Source organism: Drosophila elegans, unplaced genomic scaffold (assembly GCF_018152505.1).
Source record: "Drosophila elegans isolate 14027-0461.03 unplaced genomic scaffold, ASM1815250v1 contig_476, whole genome shotgun sequence".
In the NCBI taxonomy this organism is placed as follows: Eukaryota; Metazoa; Arthropoda; class Insecta; order Diptera; family Drosophilidae; genus Drosophila; species Drosophila elegans.
In genome coordinates, this window is record NW_024545863.1 from 21,925,411 (window position 1) to 21,944,508 (window position 19,098).

Genomic DNA, 19,098 nt, shown 5'->3' on the forward strand with positions numbered 1-19,098 from the left:
AAATAAGATGTGTTGTCGTAAGCACAATGAGGTACATGTGTATCAACATCATTCAAATCATCATTACAATTACTCATTACCCATTACTCATTACTCAATACTTATTACCCTTTACGTTGCCACATCGCAACTGTATACTCAAGAGTTTAGCGTGAAAATCCGAAGACTTGGTTCCGAAAACCCTCCTGCCTATTGACTGACTATTGTTCGTCTCGTCTCAGTAATTAAATAACCTTAATGCTTAATACCACAGTCGAAGTATGTACTATATGTAAATACACACATACAGTTCATATATGTATGGCCTATACCTACACCTAGATATACATATGTATATTGTTACTACAACAGCTCTCTTATACACGGTATATTCAAGTAGCGTTCGTCGTCGTCCTCCGTCTTCTCAATGTCTCAATTGATGACTAGTCTCATCTAGTCTCATCTAGTCGCATCTAATCTCATCCGGGGATTTGGGCCTGCCTCCGCCGCCAGGCGATGGGAGCGATCAGGGCGCGGATCAAGTGCCTTCGGGCACGCCTCTTGGCCAGGATTATCCACGGCAAGGGCAGCAGCACCAGCGGCAGCAGCCAATAAGCGGGTCATAGCTCCACGTGCCCCAGAGCCTGCTCCGTGGCGTTGGCGGCCGTGTGGCAGGTCTGCGTCGACATCCACTCGAAGTCCTTGATGGTGGCCTAGGGCAAATCGCAATTAAGTTTTAGTAAGATTATATTATGGCTATGACAGAACTTAAAAACTTCTTTATAAGAGAAGCCACAGAAATCATTAGTGTTTGAAAATAACATTCAAAGGTGTCTAAAAGAAACATTATATTTTTAAACAGGAAGTTGAAGAACTTCATTTAACAAGATGATATCAAATTTGCACTTTTTTAACCAAAAGTCTTTACAAGCAAATACAAAATATTTTTAATATAATTACCGAACCTGTATACACAATTTGGCTAGTTTAACATGGTAATTGCTCCTCGTTTAAAACCAAACTAAACCAACTAAAATCTGATTTAAAACTGGCTTTTACGATAAGAGTTATTCAAATTGTTATCACAGTCCTTAAACTGCACTTATATAACTAATTTCGGAACTGTATTTAAATCCAATTTAAGATATCGCATTTGGGTCCTATTTTAAATACAATGTTTTATTTTAAATATTTAAATATTAATCATGCCATTTAATATGCATTGTGTTTTAAATAAGGATTTTATATTTAATTTAAATATGAATTAGAATGTTTTGAATTCAATAGTCAGATATTTAACTTTAACATTCCAATTTTATTCGGTGTAATTTTGAATTAAGGTTCTTGAACCCACCTTGTGCATGGAGTAAACTGCCACCACGACCAGCACGTGCATAATGTTGTGGGAGTTCAGATAGAAGTCGACCACTCCTGGGAACCACTTCTCGGGGATCCGCATCGCTCCGATGGCCCCGCCCAGTATGGAGACGCCGTCCTAGAACAGAGGGTTATTTAGGAGGTTAGCAGATTGATGGGGGCTGGCGGATATTGTGTTCTCTGACCGCCAGAAAAATTGGTTAGCGGCTCTGTCCATTTACTCGAATGTACATTTGTATGAAAATGTGACTTACAACTTCAACCTATGCGCACCGAGAGAGGCCAGCCAAAAACGTTTAGTTATAGAAAATAGCAGTTAGTCAATCGGAAAGCCTGGACATACGCACCTGCAGGTAGACATGGGAAAGGGCCATGTGGCTGCCGCCCACCATTCCTCGGATGCGCAGGAAGGTCAGGATGGAGCGCATGCCAAAGGGCAAGGCGAAGCACAAACGCCGCTGCCAGGGCGAACTGGCCGTCAGAGCCTGGAGAGGATTGGTGGGGATGGGAGTTAAGTCGAATCAAGTCCCGATTCTGCAAGATTCTCACCTTGTAGAGGCCCCACAGCGAGAGCACGCAATAGGAGACAATGATCAGCCACTTGAGCACCGGCGGGAAACACAAGGTGGTGGCCGTGACCAGGGGCAGGGCACCTGAAAACAACAACAAAAAAACAGAGAGCGGAAGAGATGATAGTGGTCATCCCGCAGCTAGCATACACACACACACACACACACAATCTGCCCATTATCGATAAGGCAGCCGGCTCAGTCGGAAAACAAAGCTCGATCGCGATGGAGGGCCTGCCGCCTTCCGCTTGCCTAATCTTTATCACCTTGGCCGTTACCATCAGCTCCACATATGCCATCCAGGGCGGAGTCTTCAAGGAGCTAACGACGCCCCTGGGTCAGCAGATCATGCGGCTGGCCAAGTCCGCTGAGATGCGCTCCTTCATGGACAGCAATGTGAGACCCTGCGAGGATTTCTACGGCTATGCCTGCGGCAACTATGCGGCGATAAACGCAGCCACCTGGGAGAAGGACACCGACATTGGTCGGCTTATGTTCGCCAGTTACCTTCGGCGGGTGAGGCAGTTGCTCAACCAGCCCCGCATGAGCACGGATCGGCCCATGGAGGTGCGCGTCAAGTACTTCTACGAGTCCTGCCTGGACACGGCGGCCCTAAGGGCGAACCAGCGCAGCCATCTACTGAGTGTCTTGAGGGAATTGGGCGGCATGCCCGCGGTGGAGGGCAAGTCCTGGAACGATGTCGGTTTCGATGCCCTCGAGACGATGGCCCAGCTGCTGCGCCGCTACGGAAAGACCACACTACTGGGTGTCACCGTGTCTCCGGACTTCACCAACTCGCAGATCAAGCGCCTGTACCTGGGCCAGAGAGACGACCTGATGGAGCGCGACTGGTCCGCGGGTCTGGCCAAAAAGCAGGAGCTCAAGCAGCGTTTGCAGAACCTCCTGGGCTTGTCGCAGGAGCTGGCTGGCAAGACTGCCGAAGAGATCATCGAACTGGAGGCGGAGCTAGCGCACAGTGTTCTCGACCGCCGAATGGATCGCGATCCGAGACTCAGGAACCGCCTGACCATGCTGTCCAACATGAGCGATGTCTATGGACCCGTTCTCAATGTGACTAGCTTTGTGACCTCCTGGTTGGGCCACGATTACATTGTACCCGTTTACGAGCATGTGCCCAGCTATCTGTTCCAGGTGAAGAAGCTCCTGTTGGGCACTCCCAACCATGTGCTGGCCAACTACATGCTGTCCACTCTGCTCACCGACTTTGAGATCCGGGCGAGTGACGGCCAGCAGGAGGAGATCTGTGCCCAGCGGATGGCTCAGCTCTTTCCCGATGTCTTGGATCACATGGTGTACCTCTCACTGGAGCAACAGAGTCCGCACATAGCCAACGAGTTGAGGAACCTGTGGCTGGAACTGAAGACCTCGTTCCGAGAGATACTCAGTTCTCCTGATCTCGAATGGCTGGACGAAACGACGCGAGCGGAATTGCTCGAAAAGCTCAGGCTCATGTCCTTCGAGATAGCTGGCGGCCAAGCCGTGGACTTCGAGGAGCGGTACGGTGCTCTGGTGGTCAGCTCTGCCGATTACTATGGCAACGTGCAGCGCCTGCTGGAAGTGCAGGCGAGCAATCTCCGCACGGATTTGATGAAGGAATCCCGGAGCCTAAGCTACTACGACGGCGTCATCGAGTCTCCATTCTATGCTACGGAAATCAATCTGGTAGTGCTGCCGGCTAGCTACATGCAGCATCGCTACTTCTGGGACGACGTCTATCCGGCTGCTCTCAAGTACGGCACACTGGGTTTGTTCCTAGGTCACGAGATGGCCCATGGATTCGATGATCTGAACCGGCTCTTCGACAGCAAGGGCAACTTGAACGAGTACTGGAGCAGCCAGGCCAAGATGGGCTTTGAGTCCGTGAAGAGTTGCCTGTCGGATCAGTTCGCTAAGATGCGGTACGACAGCAAGATCTTGCCCAGGCTGGAGTCGCAGGGCGAGAGTATAGCAGACAATGTGGGCATTCGCATTGCACAGGCGGCGTACAGGAAGTGGCTGGAGCAGCTGAGGACCCAGGACACGGAAACCCTGCCCCATATGTCGCAATCTCCGGAGCAGCTCTTCTACCTCAGCGTGGCCCAGTCTATGTGCTCGGATATTTGGCTCGAACGGCGGTCAGCCTTCATGCGGAACAGTGTCCATCCGCCGAACGAGTCCCGGGTCCTTGCCATGCTGGCCAATTCGCCAGCCTTCGCCGAGGCCTTTCAGTGCAGCAACAAGACCAAAATGAATCCCCCAACCAGATGCTTGGTGTATTGATATACCCCTCGTCTAGCTGATTGCGCGATATGTGTGTGTATATATTATATTAAATAGTTCCGCTTCCGATTAGAGCTTGCGTTTCATTGTACAATTAACGCGATCGTACTCACCGAAGCTCTGGCTCACCCAGATGCCCACCATGTCCAACTTGAGCAGCGTGTAGTAGACGTTCTCGCCCTTCTCGATGTTCATGAACAGATGGTAGACGAAGCTTCCGCACCAGGGAGCCACCGATCCAAAGACGTGACAGAACGACAGAAACTTGTAGCCACTGTCCCAGGGCATCAGTCCCGGCACAATCGCCAGGATGTAGAAGATGGGTATGGCTGAAATGGCAAGGACAAATATATTTAATTAGCTATATTTAATTAATCTAAGGCACGAGGAGAATTTCTACTCATATCAGTACCAACCAAATTTGTGGTCAAATGTTAAGATAAACAGATAGACAAGTCAGTAGAACTTCCATACATAGGTCAAAGTTCTCTTATTTTAGATCTCTAAGAACAAAAGTGTGCTATATATTAAAAGTTGCGTAATCTCAAAAGGTAAAAGGACTCATAGTTAGAAAAAAATCGCTATAATGCGAAGACAGAAACTTAATTTTAGCTATAATTTCTTAAATATTTTACTTGGAGAATTAATTTTTGGGAAAAGTAAAAACCCCTTAAAAATATCTTTCCGCAAAAAAAAAAAATCCTTAAAGAGTTCCAAATATTACAAAATTAGTTCTCTAAATATGGTAATTAAAACTGGAAGATTTTAAGAATTAATATAGATAAGCGAGATTTGATATTAGTCCGAAATGTACCAGACTGGTACTCTTATAATAGCCACTGTATCAGACTTGAAGAAATCGTATAAGAGCCGACGGAATTGGCGTCCTCTGCCGCTTAGGAGATAACAGTTTGACCCACCCCAGCACTCTGGACATCGTATAAACAAATCCCGCTGATAAGGTGGCCGTCACCGATCGGGAGCGATCGCAAATTAGTTGACTTTAACGCGAGATCATGACGAGTCGGGTGCTGTGGCTCTGCCTGTTTTGGGCTGTAGTTGCTCCAATTTTGGCCAAGCCATCGGATGTGGACGACCCCTTTGCCGAGGACTTGACCTCGGAGTACGCCAAGCAAATCATCCGCCAGGCGAAATTGGCCGAAATCAAGACCATGACGAAGCCGGAGATAGCGCCCTGCGATGATTTCTATACGCATGCCTGCGGAAACTGGCATCGCCACAATCCCGCCCAGCTATTTAGTGACCTCATGACCGACAAGTTCCAACTAATATCGAAAGGATTTGATCGGCGTCTCCAGCGTTTGCTGCGTTCCAACGAGCTGAAATCCGAGCTGGAGAAGAAGATGCAGCGTTTCTATCTATCCTGTACCCTGGCGCATCGCGACGATGTCCACTACAAGCTGGCCCTGGAGAACGTTATCCGGGAGTACGGAGAACTGCCCGCTTTGGCTGGCACCCAATGGAACTCCTCCGATTTCAGCTGGTGGCGAACGGTGGCCCAGATTCAGCACAAGTACGGCAAGCAAATCATCCTGGGCCTGGAAATAATGCAGGATATACGTAACAAGTCGATAAATCGCGTGTATCTCAGTCCGGCAGACGCAAAACAGACAGGAAGTCGTATATTAAATCTCCTACTAGAGTCTAGTACCTCCGCGGATCTGCAACAATTCTTCGGTCTTAGTCCGTCCGCGGCGAGGCACACAGCGCAGCAGCTTCTCGAATTGCAGAAAAGCCTTTCAGCCGGATCTTCCAGCCCAGGCTCTCTGGAAGATGGCCTCTCACTCTACACGCTGGCCGATCTTCAAGAGAAGTACAGCGACCAACTGAACTTCACCGAATTCCTGAGCCTGATCCTTGGTGGGGAGAACGTTCCGGAGGCCCTGTACATCAATGATGAGGAGTTCCTGGACAATGCGCTTCTCACAATGCGCAGCACACCGCTGGCTATGCAGGCCAACTTCGTACTGTGGACCCTGTTGGAGGACTACCTGGTGCCCAACGGCCCCAGCGACATGACCAAGTATTGCACCGAGAGCACCAAGAAGTACTTTGGCCAGCTGGCCCAGCACGTTGTGTACGAGCGATACCGCAGCGTGGAGGCGGAAGCGGAGGTTTTCAATATCTGGCAGCAGATCAGGGGCATCTTCAGGCAGCAACTGATGGGCGACAAATTCGACTGGATTTCCAATGCGACCAGGCAGCTGGCCATCGAGAAGTTGGACCGCATGCAGCTGAACATAAACTCCTACGACTCGGAGAACTTCGAGGAGCTCTTCGGTGGGGTCACCATCGATCGGGTCAATTACGTGCCGAATATCCAGCAGCTGCTCATTGCGAAGGGCAGGCGATATCTGGAGAGGATTAGAGAGCTTCCCGCCGCCTTGGAGGACACAGAGCTGCTCGGCTTTACACCCGCCTATAATGTGATGGAAAACAACATATCGATTCCGGTGGCTCTGCTGCAGCCACGCTACTTCTGGGCTGACCAGTATCCGGAGGCGCTGAAATACGCCACATTGGGCTACCTGCTCGCCCACGAGATGCTCCACGGCTTCGACGACGATGGCCGGAAATACGATGCGGCCGGCAACCTGGCCCCGTGGTGGGACTCCAAGTCGCGTTATGAGTTCGATGAGCGACGCAAGTGCTTCCAGGCCCAGTACCACCAGTACGAGTACGGCGGATTGCATCTGCCGGAGAGCGAGGGGCAGTCGGAAAACATTGCGGACAATGGAGGCGTAAAGCTGGCCTACGCCGCCTATGAGCGCTGGCTGGGGCAACAGACGGAGGAAGTGCGTCAACGAGAGACCATGGCGGGTCTGTCCTATGACAGTCGCCAGCTCTTCTTCGTGGGATACGCCCAGTTGTGGTGCGACGATGTCCAGTCGCTCTTCAAGTCCACAGTTGCCCAGGGCGACAATCATGCACCGAGCAAGTACCGGGTGGTTGGCACACTGTCCAACTTCCAGGAGTTCTCCTGGGTCTTCAACTGTTCACAATCGGCGCCCATGGATCCGGAGTACAAGTGCGCAATCTACTGAAGAACCCTCGAGTTCTAACTACTGAACTTTGTTTTCAATCAGTTTAATCTTTTCAACTCGACTATCTTTAAATGTAATTAATGTTGTTAAGTTGAACATTACTGAGACTGTTGTACATTCATCTTCAGGGAAATGCTATCAATAAACCAATAAACTAATATCAAACCAATATCAGTTTGCTTTTGGGCCATCAAAACGACAATAATTCGCATCAGAATGTTTAGGATTGTAATTAATTGATTCTGGCATAAATACTTGCATCAGAAATAAAATGATCAGCAAAGTATAATCAAAAATCAATCAAAAATAAAGGACTATATATTAGGAAAAATAAACCATACATATAAAGTCAATAAGTGTCCTTTAACCCTTTTTTGTTAATTTTTTCTCAATTTCAAGACATTTTGGTTAATTTAGGTAATTTTTATACTTTTTCTGAGTATAGAATGGCTGGCTAATGGTAATTAAAAATATGTGTAAAAAATAAATTACTGGCTTTTACAATTAGAACTTAAGACCGGTTCAAATCAATTAGTTTTTAGAATTCCAATTACCAATACAATATTCAGAGATAGTATTTATTATGGTACAATTTAAGTGAAAATGTTAATCCAGGTTCACGGAGAACAGTTGGCACTTCTCAGGCTGGGTCATAAGGCTTCCTTGTCCGCAGTTGAAGTCCCGTTCAAAGGCCTTGAAGTTGGATAGTGCGCCCAGCACCCGGAGCGCATTGGGTGTCCGTAACTGGAGCAGGGATTGCTTGTCCCGGAACTGTTCGTTGGCATCGTTGCACCACAGCTGGCCAAAACTGAGGAAGAACAGTCTGCGCGAACTAAGACCAAGTTGTGGCAGTGACTCCGAGCCCAGGAAGGATGGATCCAGAGTGGCTAGGTAACTTCTGTAGGCGTGGTAGGCCACCTGGATGCCCAGATTGTCGGCAATGTTCTCCGCCTGCAGATCACTCTCGGGCAGGTAGTGTCCGTTGAGTCGCAGGCGACCGTATTGCTCCTTGAAGCAGGCCTTCCGCTTCGAGTACTCGGCAAACGACTTGGCGTCCCACTTGGAGGCATCCTCCAGACTGTGCGCCAGTTGCTGGGCGAGCAGGGTGCCCAGGCTGCCGTAACGCACGGCTATCGGATAGAAGCGGGACCACAGGAAGTTCGGCTGGAGCAGGACCACCGGCAGCAGGACTCTCTTCCCCACCGGGTCATAGACGGCAGACGTCTGAGTCCGTTCCTTGACACTCAAGCTCTGATGGTTGAGTATGGCCCTCAGATTGTGAAGATAGTCCAGCGGCTTTAGCTGCAGTCCCCCATACCGCTCCGTGAAGTTGACATCGGTGTAGCCCTTGACCTCTAGACTGGTGCTGTTCAACTGCTCCAGCAGTTGTTCTCGTGTCTCCAAAACCAACCAGTCGGCTGATGAGTTTTCAAGGGCACCTCGAAAGCTCTGCTGGATCTGCTGCCAGATGGCCTCAATGTCACCGAGCGTGGCTGCATCGCCATACTGCTCGAACACCATGTTGTCGAGGAGATCGGGGAACAGATCTCTAACCCGGCTCACACATTGCTCCACCACGGAGCCCGATCGCTCGTAGTAAAAGTGCTGCAGTAGCTCATTGAAAATGTAGTTGGCCAACACCTCGGGTGGTGTTTCCGACACCAAGTCAAACAAGGCCATCGAATAGCTGGGCACATGCTCGTAGAGAGTCTCGTCGCCAAGGATGGTTTCCAGGACGGTTTCCACATACTGGGTAAGATTGGAGTAATCAAATTTATATGTATCCGACTCATTGGAGGTGCGCAACTGGGACAGAACACCAATTCGACGATTCAGCATAATGCTGGCAATGCGTTGCTCCAAATCCGTGATCTCCCGGGCCGTTGTCTTGGCCAGCTTTGGATCCACGCCCAAGTGGCGCTCCAGGCGATCGGCTATGGCATCAGCCACGTCCCGTCTATTGGCCTCCGGCAGAATCTGCTTCGGCTGACCCACGTAGATGTGATGGCCAGACGACTGAAAGAGCAGCAGGATATCAAAGCCGTACTTTCTTTTGATCCGGGCCACGGTGTCCAGCCAATCGAACTCCTCGGCTGGCCATTCCTGACCCGGCAGACTAAGGACAGGCATGCGTCCGAATTCGGCCACAATTTCCTGCAGCTGACGGCGATAGAGATCCTCTGGTGTTTGGCGGAACATCAGGCAGCTGGCATAGAACTGTTTGAGCCACAGCACGGCCACCTCGTCCGTTTCCTCGTTCGCCGGCTGCTCCATCAGACGCTGCTGTTTGTGGCGATAGGCCTTGAACAGCAGCTGTTCCAAGTTGGTCTCCCGCGGATGGGCATCGTTGGCCGGATTGATCTGGGGCCAATTGCCGCAGCTGTAGTCGTAGAAATTGCCGCAGGCCTCCGCACCCGGCTGCATGTAGCTGCGCATCTCGGCCGACTTGGCCAGGCGCATCAATCGCTGCAAGTAGGCGGTGTCGTTGCTCTGTGAGATCAACTGTTCCTGGGCCTGGATGTGCAGGTCAATGGCCGGCTGACCCTGCAGCAGGTGACCTCGACCACTCCCCACTGACAGCAGTGGCAGTAGCGCCATCACCAATGCGATACCAATGTTCTCCATGGCGAACACTCCGAAGGCGACTGAACGGGCAGCTTAAAGCGACGCACTTCCGCACCTACACTCACTGACTGAGATTGAGATTAAGCCACACCGCAAAAAAAACTGACCTCTTCTCTTTGATCACGTTATCTAATGTCTTATCTTATTACAGGACTTTCACCAAAAATTACAAAACTCTTTCCATTTAATAGGCTGGCAAAACTTACATTAAGTAATTACTTTGAGAACTTTCTAAAACACATCTTAATACATTTTTAACTTACAGTTTTGTTATTTAATGCCGAAAAAACCGATTTTTTCAGAACTTTTTCAGAGATAACTTTTAAATTTATTGTTTTAAAAAATGGTATCTATTAACTGTATTTTTAAGTAAAAATATTTATTTGGAAAAGAAGAGAGCTCCGAAAACTCCTATAAAGAAAAAAAATCGTTTCTTATTGGGGCCTATCAATAAGTTTAAACTGAAAACCATTATTTGTTATTTATTATACCATACCAAACCCATTTTGAAATTGTTTTCAGTGTACAGAGGGAATGGAAGTGGGAACGGAGCCAAAGCTCTGCCTTATCATCCGCTCGGTCGTTGGTTCCATATTTCTAGCCAAAGTTAGAGGGGAGTGCGTGATTGAAAAACAGCTCACGTTGTAGCGCTTTAGCTGGGAAAATGCTGAAAGCATTTCAACGTTGCTGGTAATTAGTATAGACGAATTAAATGTTTTATTTTGCATTTTATTGTAGTTGGTAGCATTTCAAAGCAGTGACCGTACCCATCGGAAGTTATATTTAAAAAATAAACACAAGAATAATTATTATTTTAGGCCAATAAAATAAATATCAAACCCAAAAATAATAATTATATATACAACAATAAGTTGACATGAATCATCATAGCAGCTACATACATCCTTCTTTTTTAATTTTAGTTAAGTTAAAACACTACAATACAACTGCAAAGTAAAAAGTAGACACTGAGCAGAAGTAATTATTCAATATCATATGCGTTAAATTTTGACCTTATGATAAAAAATATTTTCAACAATATTTAACAATAAATTTAAGGCAAAATATACAACATAAATGGTATCGGACATCATTAAGCAGATAATTGTGGTTAGGAAATTAGGACTCTTCTTAGAAACCATAAAATCGAATTGCACCGATTTTGACGTGCATCAACAGAACAACAGAAGTTAAAGTGCACAATTTCAATATTTGTACTAAACATAATTAAGTTCCTATAACTATACCTATCACTATCACTAATTGCGATCGTAAAGAAGAGCGGAACAGAGACTTTGCGATAGCCTCGGGGTCGACTTTCGTTTTTTTCGGCATCTGGAGTTGAATGGTAATAGGAAGGCAGTCGGTCACTGAAATTTAAACGAAATACAACGCGATGCTATTACTCTACTTTTGCCTTCTAGGCCATGTGCTCAGTGGCCTTTCCTGGGCGGCCCCTGCCGGAGAGGATGATCTCAACCAGGACACCCCGTACATCAAGGAACTTCTGCGACACGCCAAGGCTGCCGAGATAGAGAGCTTCATGGACCAGAAGGCCGATCCGTGCAACGACTTCTACTCTTTTGCCTGTGGCAACTACAAACGCATAAACTCAGCAGAAAACCTGAATGTAAGCGCGACGGGTCTTTTGTATACTGTGCTCGAAGGTCTGGATCGTAAGGTTTTGAAGATGCTCACCACTGTCAACGATACCCACGAAACTCCGGAGGACATTCAGGTGAAGCACTTCTACAAGTCCTGCCTTCGGATCAAGGAGCTCAACGCCACGTACACAGAGAGGCTGAAGCAGCTGATCGCCGAGTTCGGAACAATGCCGGTGCTGGAAGGGTCCTCCTGGCAGGAGGAAGACTTCGACTGGCTGGGGACCACGGCGCGCATCGCGTTCCGCTACGGAGTAAGGTCTGTTTTCACGGCAGAGGTAAACACAGACTTGGCCAACAACCAGATGAACCGCATCTACGTGGGTGAGCAGAACTTCCCGCTTGAGACGAGGTCCATGTACATGGATAACGCAACGGCCATTTACCGTGAGGACTATCGTAATAACATCCAGCGCGTTCTGCACCGATTTTTGGGTGTGGAGCAGAAACTGGCCAAGCAAACGGCCAGGGAAATAGTGGACTTCGAGGTGGACCTTGCCCAAGGACTGGTGGACCAGAGCGAAGGTTTCGACTTCAGTGAACTGACCGAGCTGCTGACTGTGAGCGAGGTCCAAGAGCGGTATTCCCCCACTTTGGACGTAGACCGATTGATATTTGTGAGCCTAGGGGAGAGAGTCTCTGACACGATCTACGAGTACAACGAACGCTATCAGCAAAATCTTGTCAAAGTCATTAAGCGAACACCTAAGCGCACCATGGCCAACTATATCTTCTACAATCTGGTCAAGCATTTTGTGAAGACGCCAGCCGACAAGACGAAGAAGCAAAAACGGGATTGCTTGGACGTCACCAAGGAGTTCTTTTTCAAGAACCTCGACAACATGTTCTACCGTCGCTACAACAACGAGAAGTCTTCGAGAGCAATCAAAGACATGTGGCGCCAACTGAAAGCCACCTTTAATGAGACACTGCACACGAGTCCGGCACTGGACTGGATCGAGCGACCCACCAGGAATTTGGCCATCGCCAAGCTGCAGGCCATGAGGCTGCAGGTGAGCAACTACGCCGAGGTTAACTTCACTGAAGAGTTCGCCAATCTGGATCTGCAGAGTGCCGACTACGTGGAGAATGTTCGACAGATCATGCTGGAAGAGGCGAGGCGAAGCCGCGAGTTGCTTCGCAAGCCGGCCAAGCCGCTGGAAACGGACGAATCTGCCAGCTTTACGCCGGCCAACGCTCTGACTGAGAACATAATCAAAATGCCGGTGGCAATGCTGCAGCCCTTTTATATCTGGGCTGATGGCTACCCCAATTCCGTGATGTTCGGCAACTTGGCCTCGCTAATTGGACACGAGCTGATCCACGGGTTCGACGACAGTGGTCGAAAGTTCGATGCCAAGGGAAACTCCAATGACTGGTGGGACGAGAAGTCCAGCAGGAACTTCTTGAAGCGAAGGGATTGCTTCACCAAGCAATATGGAAAATACGTTTTCGATGGCATTCAGCTCAAGGAGTCCTTATTGCAGGCGGAGAACATTGCCGACAATGGGGGAATGCGTCTGGCCTACACGGCTTACAGGACGTGGTACGAATCCCAACTGACGCTTCCCAATGGCCGCTTGAATTTGGCCAACGAGTTGTTACCCAAACTGCAGTACAGCGCTAATCAGCTATTTTTCATCAGTTTTGCGCAGTCCTTTTGCCAGGACGTGGATCCCAAGTTGAAGGCTTTTCAGGTGTTTAGCGATACACACGTGCCCGATGAGCTTCGCGTCATAGGAACGCTATCAAATCATGATGAATTCTCCAAGGAGTTCAACTGTCCTTCTGGATCCCACATGAATCCCGTCCAAAAGTGCATTATTTACTAGAAACGAGCTGCTTTTGTAAATGTTTCATAATACAAGAAAGGTTTTAAAACTAATTAAATAAAGTTATAATTACAGTGTGCTTAAAACAATTATGTCCAAATGTTTAATTCAACCAGAACGTTAAACAAAAAAAGGCATTCAATTGACAACTAAGCTGATTTACCTTTATCAGTACATTTAAAACTTCTGCCATTTAAAAAAAATAATACCTGTTTTCCTAAAAATTGACTAGAAATGTTTTAATTAGAGAAGTGGGCTGCGTGTGTCAAAAAGATTTCGAGTCAATAATTTATTTTTCACTTGCCTTATTTAAGCTTAGCATGTTAATAATAATTGTTAAACACAGTGTATGTTATTTTACAAACTCGGTTTTAACGCGAGTTTCTTTTAATGTAAAATGCCCATTAATTTTTTAACAGGCACGTCATGGAAGATTAATAAACTACCTAAACATCAATTATTCAATTTTCAGTACTCAATAATTTTGTTCACGACAATGAACAAATTATAAAACCCTATACTCTGGCAAAAACACAAATGTATGCATATACGTATATTGCATATATAGATAAGTACAATTTGTAATTTAAAGTCAATGTGTTTCGGAGTAATGTTTCCTAGTGTTCTTGGCAATCAATCAACATTGAAAACTCACAAAAAATCTAATTTATTTATTTAACTAATACTTAACACTTGTTCTAAACGACTTGTTTCTTAACATAGTTATGTGTTTACTTTAATAAAGTTTATTTTGTAATTAGTTGGAATATCTGTCTTGAAATGGAAAGCGTATTAAAAATAAACGCTTAAGTAAATTGTATGACTGCCCGGAGAGATGATGAGATAGCAATTTTGCAGCTACTTACAATCGGCAGTGAGCAATTGAAGCCCAGTGTTTGAGCGGAGCTCTGCAGCAGAGTGCCAGCGATAGCCCCGGGGTCGCCTTTTGTTTTCCGAGAACTGTGGAGCGGCTTGGGTTAAATGGGGATGGCGATTAGCTCATCAAAACAACTGGGGCCCGCCAGTCGATCTTTGCACTTATAACGATGCACAACGCGGTGCAGATCCTCTGTGTTTGGCTTGTAGGCCAGCCAATAATTGGCCTCGCGTGGGCGGCCTCCATCGGCCAGGATGACCTCAACCAGGACACTCCCTACAACAGGGAGCTGCTCCGACAGGCCAAGGTAGCTGAGATTGAGAGCTTCATGGACCAGAAGGCCGATCCATGCGACGACTTCTACACCTTTGCCTGCGGCAACTACAAACGCATCAACTCGGCCTTTAGCATGGAGGTAATCACGACCGGCGTGTTTGAGACTCTGACCAAGGGCCTGAACCGCAAGATCCTGAAGATGCTCAACACGGCGCACGACATCCACGACACGCCGGAGGACATTCAGGTGAAGCACTTCTACGAGTCCTGCCTCCGGATCAAGGAGCTCAACGGCACGTACTCAGGAAAGCTGAAGCGGCTGATCGCCGAGTTCGGAACGATGCCGGTGCTCGAAGGGTCCTCCTGGCAGGAGGAGGAATTCGACTGGCTGGGGACCACGGCACGCATCGCGTTCCGCTACGGAATAGCGCCCATTCTGGGCATTGAGGTCAACAAGGACCTGGCCAGCAACCAGAGGAATCGGATCTACCTCGGGCAGCAAGAGTTTCCGCTCGAGTCGAGGTCCATGTACGTGGACAATGCCACGGCCATGTACCGTCAGAGATACCGGAGCAGCATCCAACGCATCTTGCAGCGATCCTTGGGCGTGAAGTCTGAACTGGCGAGGCAGACGGCCAAGGAGCTGGTCGACTTCGAGGTGGACCTTGCCCAAGGACTGGTGGACGACAGCGAAGGCCTGGACCTCAGTGAACTGACCGAGCTGCTGACAGTGCGGGAGATTCAAGAGCGATACTCGCCCACTCTGGACATCGACCGACTGGTATTTGTGAGCATGGGAGAGCGCGTTTCCGATCAAATCTACGAGTACAACCAACGCTATCAGCGAAACCTGGTCGACGTCATCCAGCGCACACCACTGCGCACCGTAGCCAACTATATGTTCTACCGGCTAATCTGGGAGTTCGTGGAGACGCCAGCCGACAAGCCGGAGAAGCAGCAAAAGGTCTGCTTGGACCTCACCAAAAAGTTCTTTGCCAAGAACCTAGACAACATGTTCTACCGTCGCTACAACAACGAGAAGTCCTCGAGAGAAATCGACAGCATGTGGCGCCAGCTGAAAGCCACCTTTAATGAGACACTGCACACGAGTCCGGCACTGGACTGGATCGAGCGACCCACCAGGAATTTGGCCATCGCCAAGCTGCAGGCCATGAGGCTGCAGGTGAACAACTACGCTGAGGATAACTTCACGGAGGAGTTCGCGGATCTCAACCTGCAGAGTGCCGACTACGTGGAGAACGTGCGGCAGACCAGTCTGCTTGCGGCCAAACAGATGCGCGAGATGCTCCACAAGCCGGCCAAGCCGTTCGAGGCGGGCTCCCAGCTGAGCTACACCCCGGCCAACATACTGATAGAGAACATCATCAAGGTGCCGGTGGCGCTGCTGCAGCCCTTCTACATTTGGTCCGACGTCTATCCCAGTGCGGTGATGTTCGGCACCCTGGCCTCGCTGATTGGTCATGAGCTGATCCACGGCTTCGACGACAGTGGACGGAAGTTCGATGCCAAGGGAAACGCCTACGACTGGTGGGACGAGAAGTCCAGCGGCAATTTTCTGAAGCGCAGGGACTGCTTCACGAAGCAGTATGGGCGGTATGTCTACGATGGCATTCAGCTGAAGGAGTCCGCCGCGCAGTCGGAGAACATTGCGGACAATGGGGGCCTACGGCTGGCCTTCACCGCCTACCGGAAGTGGTTCGAGTCCCAGTCGGACCTGGCCAAGGAGAGACTGCCCAGCCTGCGGTACACTGCAAAGCAGATCTTCTTCATCAGCTTCGCTCAGATCTGGTGCAACGATGCGCATCCGAGTGTCAAGGCCCTGCAAGTGTCCACCGACCAGCACATGCCGGGAAAGTTCCGCGTCATTGGCTCAGTATCGAACTTTGACGAGTTCGCGAAAGAGTTCAACTGTCCAGCCGGATCCGCCATGAATCCAAACGAGAAGTGCATACTCTACTAGAAGGGAAAACGCATTATCTGCTTGTCAATCGTGATCTACATTTTTGTTTAGTTTTGTTGCTTAATCGTCAGCTAATAAATCTCTTCAAATTTCTATTACTATAGGTTTCTCAAGTGGATACTAAGATTATATTAAATATTTTTTGATAATGAAAAATAACTAAAAACTTTTATTTTAAATAAGAACCCTTGCCTCTAAAATATAATAATATATATAACGTAGACTGCTGCTCAACTTTCTTGTTCACTCAGCTTGCAAATAAACAATGCCAAAAAGTCAAAGGTGTGGCCTTCGCTAATTTGGTGCCGATCAAAAATAACATATCCATAGTTGCCCACTTTCTTATGCATGTCCAAGCCAACCTCAGTCAAGGCTCATTACAAATGCCGACCTAATCTATTTACGTGCCACCACTTGGCTTTGACCGTGATTGTTACGAGCAGCGAGCAACGAGCAGAGAGACGCGGTCGGATCGATAAGTGAACCACTGGTGACAGGTGGGCGGAAGAGGAAGCAAATGGGGTAGTGGCACTCACCGTGTGTCAGTATGTTGATGGTCTCGTTGTGCCAGTAGAAGAGACTGAGCAGGCATCCCTTGAAGGTCTGCAGGGGTCGGTATCCCCGGAGCACGTACGGATTGAACTGCAGATACGTGGGCATTTCCTGCCAGGGCAACAGTTGGACCACATTCTCGCCGGAACCAGATCCGGAGCTACTGCTGGAGCTGGGCACTGATGGAGGAGCTGCAGCTGGTGGATGCTCCGTTGCTGCGCCTACCGATCCCAATCCCACTCCCAATCCCGATCCCGGCAAGGCAGACGTTGGCGTTGTAGAAGCTTTGGCGGAAGACGTTGATGTGGTGGTGGGCAGATCCGGCTGAGTGGGTTCAGTTGCTGACGACGCGGTTTCGGGCGCCTCCTTGCCCTTCAGACCGTTCTTGGCGTGAGCCTCGGCCTGGGCACTGGGAACACCTGATTCGACGGCGCCATCACAGGCGCGCGATGGCGGCGTGGGTGGCGGCGTCAGCGACATGGTCTCCACGGTGCTGCCCAGGCAATCGCAGCCACTAGCTCCTCCTCCTCCTCCTCCTCCTCCTCCGCCTCCGGGTCCGGGTCCAATCCTGGACTTTGTCGAACTGCCGAGGAGCTGCTGATCGGGTTTCAGGTCAACGGCGACTGCAGCGGCGGCGGCGGCAGCGGTGTCCATGCCTTGCTAATCCCTTTGATCGTTTGCGAAATCGGTTCCAGTTCCAGTTCAAGTTCGAGTTCGAGTTCCGGTTCCAATTCCGATTGCGTGGCCCGTTTCCGGTTTGGGGTTCCTAGCCAGCCAGCAGCAGCGGAACCAGCTGAAAGCGAAAGCGAACGGCAACGTCATGAATTATGGATCGTCTACATGCGGCGGCCAAAATGTTACGTATTTGTTGGCCAAAAAAAGCACGTGCTGGTGTGTGCGAAAGGGAAAACGAAAACGAGGCCAGGACAATGTCAACACACACACACACACTCACTCTCACACTCGCACAGCAGCCTCGTGACCCAAAATGGCCTGCGCCATTTTGCCAATGTGTGGGTGTGTCTGTGTGTGTGTAATTGAATATTCCATGCGAATCACGCGAGTCTCGGATTAGGCCACAAATACCATCTCCCGGGCCCGGGAAAAAATCAATAAAAATACTCACTTCTGCCATGGGACGCGCACACAATTGTGAAAGCGAATCCGAATCCGCCTGCCAAAACTTTGAGGACTACGGACTTGTCCTGGTCTGAAGTCCTGGACCGATGCTATGAGCAGTGTTTTCCACTCGAAGTGCAGCTATTACATGGGCAGGGCATACTACGTTTTCTCGCAATTATTAATCCATTCGAACGGCTGCAATTTGCGTTCTTTGGCGGATGAAGTGGAGAGTTTGTCTCGGATAGATGGACACTTTTTCCAGCTATAAAACGCGGGAAGCGGAGTCGGGGGAATCCGCGTACACGACCGTTGGGACAGGCACGTCAGTATCTGACTGAGCGTGGGCACACACGATAACGATACCGTTATTTTCCTTGCGTATTTGTTATGCAATTGAATGAATTGGACCCCGTATTATTATTGGGCGCCAAAGCAGCGCAAGCGCAGTTCTGTACACGAGGCAGTCAGCTGTTTTACTTTGCTTTCAATCAAAGAAATAAAGCTACATATGTTAGAATGAAATTAAGGCAATATATATAAATATGTTAATGGGGTCAATTACTGACTTTTGAATTTTAGGCTCCAAAAATAATTAATAAGCGGTTTCCATATATTTAATCATAAGAGCTACACCATAAATTATAGTGCCTATAATAGTAAAAGATTTTTCTTTATTATCTAACAAATTATTTAAATTAATACCGTTTTAGATTTCTTGCTTATTTTTAACTTTTCATTTGACATTAGCCGCGCATGTTGCTTTATCATTTGAGCACACACACCTACCAACACTGTTTTAGTGGAGACACCAACATCGTCTATCGATAGTTAGCGGGCTTTTACTCCGCACTTAGTGGAGACGTACACCAAGGGCTTAGCTTACTGTTAACTTTACTCTCGAG

At 48.6% G+C, this 19,098-nt stretch overlaps 5 protein-coding genes across 8 annotated transcripts; 3 read left to right on the forward strand and 2 right to left on the reverse strand.

Moving 5' to 3' along the window:
* Window positions 1-498: 498 nt before the first annotated feature.
* Window positions 499-18,743, reverse strand: LOC108147171 (progestin and adipoQ receptor family member 4). 4 transcript variants are annotated; one of them, XM_017273502.2, is made up of 8 exons: window positions 18,201-18,706; window positions 17,059-17,867; window positions 4,319-4,534; window positions 1,906-2,009; window positions 1,704-1,841; window positions 1,611-1,619; window positions 1,334-1,474; window positions 499-692 (listed from the first exon to the last, which is right to left on the reverse strand). In XM_017273502.2, exons 2-8 carry the CDS (start codon window positions 17,726-17,728, stop codon window positions 600-602), a joined length of 1,371 nt encoding a protein of 456 aa, XP_017128991.1. In that variant the 5' UTR covers window positions 17,729-17,867; window positions 18,201-18,706; the 3' UTR covers window positions 499-599. The 4 variants fall into 4 exon arrangements, with proteins under 4 accessions (XP_017128991.1, XP_017128992.1, XP_017128993.1 ...); XM_017273503.2 differs by lacking the exon at window positions 1,611-1,619 and having other exon boundaries at window positions 18,201-18,705; XM_017273504.2 differs by lacking the exons at window positions 499-692; window positions 1,334-1,474; window positions 1,611-1,619; window positions 1,704-1,841; window positions 1,906-2,009 and adding an exon at window positions 4,126-4,221 and having other exon boundaries at window positions 18,201-18,709.
* LOC108147169 (neprilysin-1) lies at window positions 5,195-7,435 on the forward strand. Its single transcript, XM_017273500.2, has one exon. The coding sequence runs from the start codon at window positions 5,222-5,224 to the stop codon at window positions 7,268-7,270; it is 2,049 nt and encodes a 682-aa protein (XP_017128989.1). The 5' UTR covers window positions 5,195-5,221; the 3' UTR covers window positions 7,271-7,435.
* On the reverse strand, window positions 7,815-9,928 carry LOC108147170 (neprilysin-4). The gene has a single exon (XM_017273501.1). The coding sequence runs from the start codon at window positions 9,893-9,895 to the stop codon at window positions 7,877-7,879; it is 2,019 nt and encodes a 672-aa protein (XP_017128990.1). The 5' UTR covers window positions 9,896-9,928; the 3' UTR covers window positions 7,815-7,876.
* On the forward strand, window positions 10,828-14,057 carry LOC108147167 (neprilysin-1-like). Its single transcript, XM_017273497.2, has one exon. It carries the CDS (start codon window positions 11,292-11,294, stop codon window positions 13,386-13,388), a length of 2,097 nt encoding a protein of 698 aa, XP_017128986.1. The 5' UTR covers window positions 10,828-11,291; the 3' UTR covers window positions 13,389-14,057.
* LOC108147168 (neprilysin-4-like) lies at window positions 14,397-16,841 on the forward strand. Its single transcript, XM_017273498.2, has one exon. It carries the CDS (start codon window positions 14,435-14,437, stop codon window positions 16,520-16,522), a length of 2,088 nt encoding a protein of 695 aa, XP_017128987.1. The 5' UTR covers window positions 14,397-14,434; the 3' UTR covers window positions 16,523-16,841.
* Window positions 18,744-19,098: the final 355 nt, after the last annotated feature.

What these genes read in the sequence shown, in the direction of transcription:
- LOC108147169 (XM_017273500.2), top strand. Translation starts at nt 5,222, where the DNA reads ATGACGAGTCGGGTGCTGTGGCTCTGCCTGTTTTGGGCTGTAGTTGCT.
- LOC108147170 (XM_017273501.1), bottom strand. Translation starts at nt 9,895, where the DNA reads ATGGAGAACATTGGTATCGCATTGGTGATGGCGCTACTGCCACTGCTG.
- LOC108147167 (XM_017273497.2), top strand. Translation starts at nt 11,292, where the DNA reads ATGCTATTACTCTACTTTTGCCTTCTAGGCCATGTGCTCAGTGGCCTT.
- LOC108147168 (XM_017273498.2), top strand. Translation starts at nt 14,435, where the DNA reads ATGCACAACGCGGTGCAGATCCTCTGTGTTTGGCTTGTAGGCCAGCCA.
- LOC108147171 (XM_017273502.2), bottom strand. Translation starts at nt 17,728, where the DNA reads ATGGACACCGCTGCCGCCGCCGCCGCTGCAGTCGCCGTTGACCTGAAA. An exon ending in CTGGGTGAGCCAGAGCTTCG is followed by an intron (nt 2,010 to 4,318) that starts GTGAGTACGATC and finishes TGTTGTTTTCAG; the next exon opens with GTGCCCTGCCCCTGGTCACG. An exon ending in CGCTGTGGGGCCTCTACAAG is followed by an intron (nt 1,842 to 1,905) that starts GTGAGAATCTTG and finishes AATCCTCTCCAG; the next exon opens with GCTCTGACGGCCAGTTCGCC.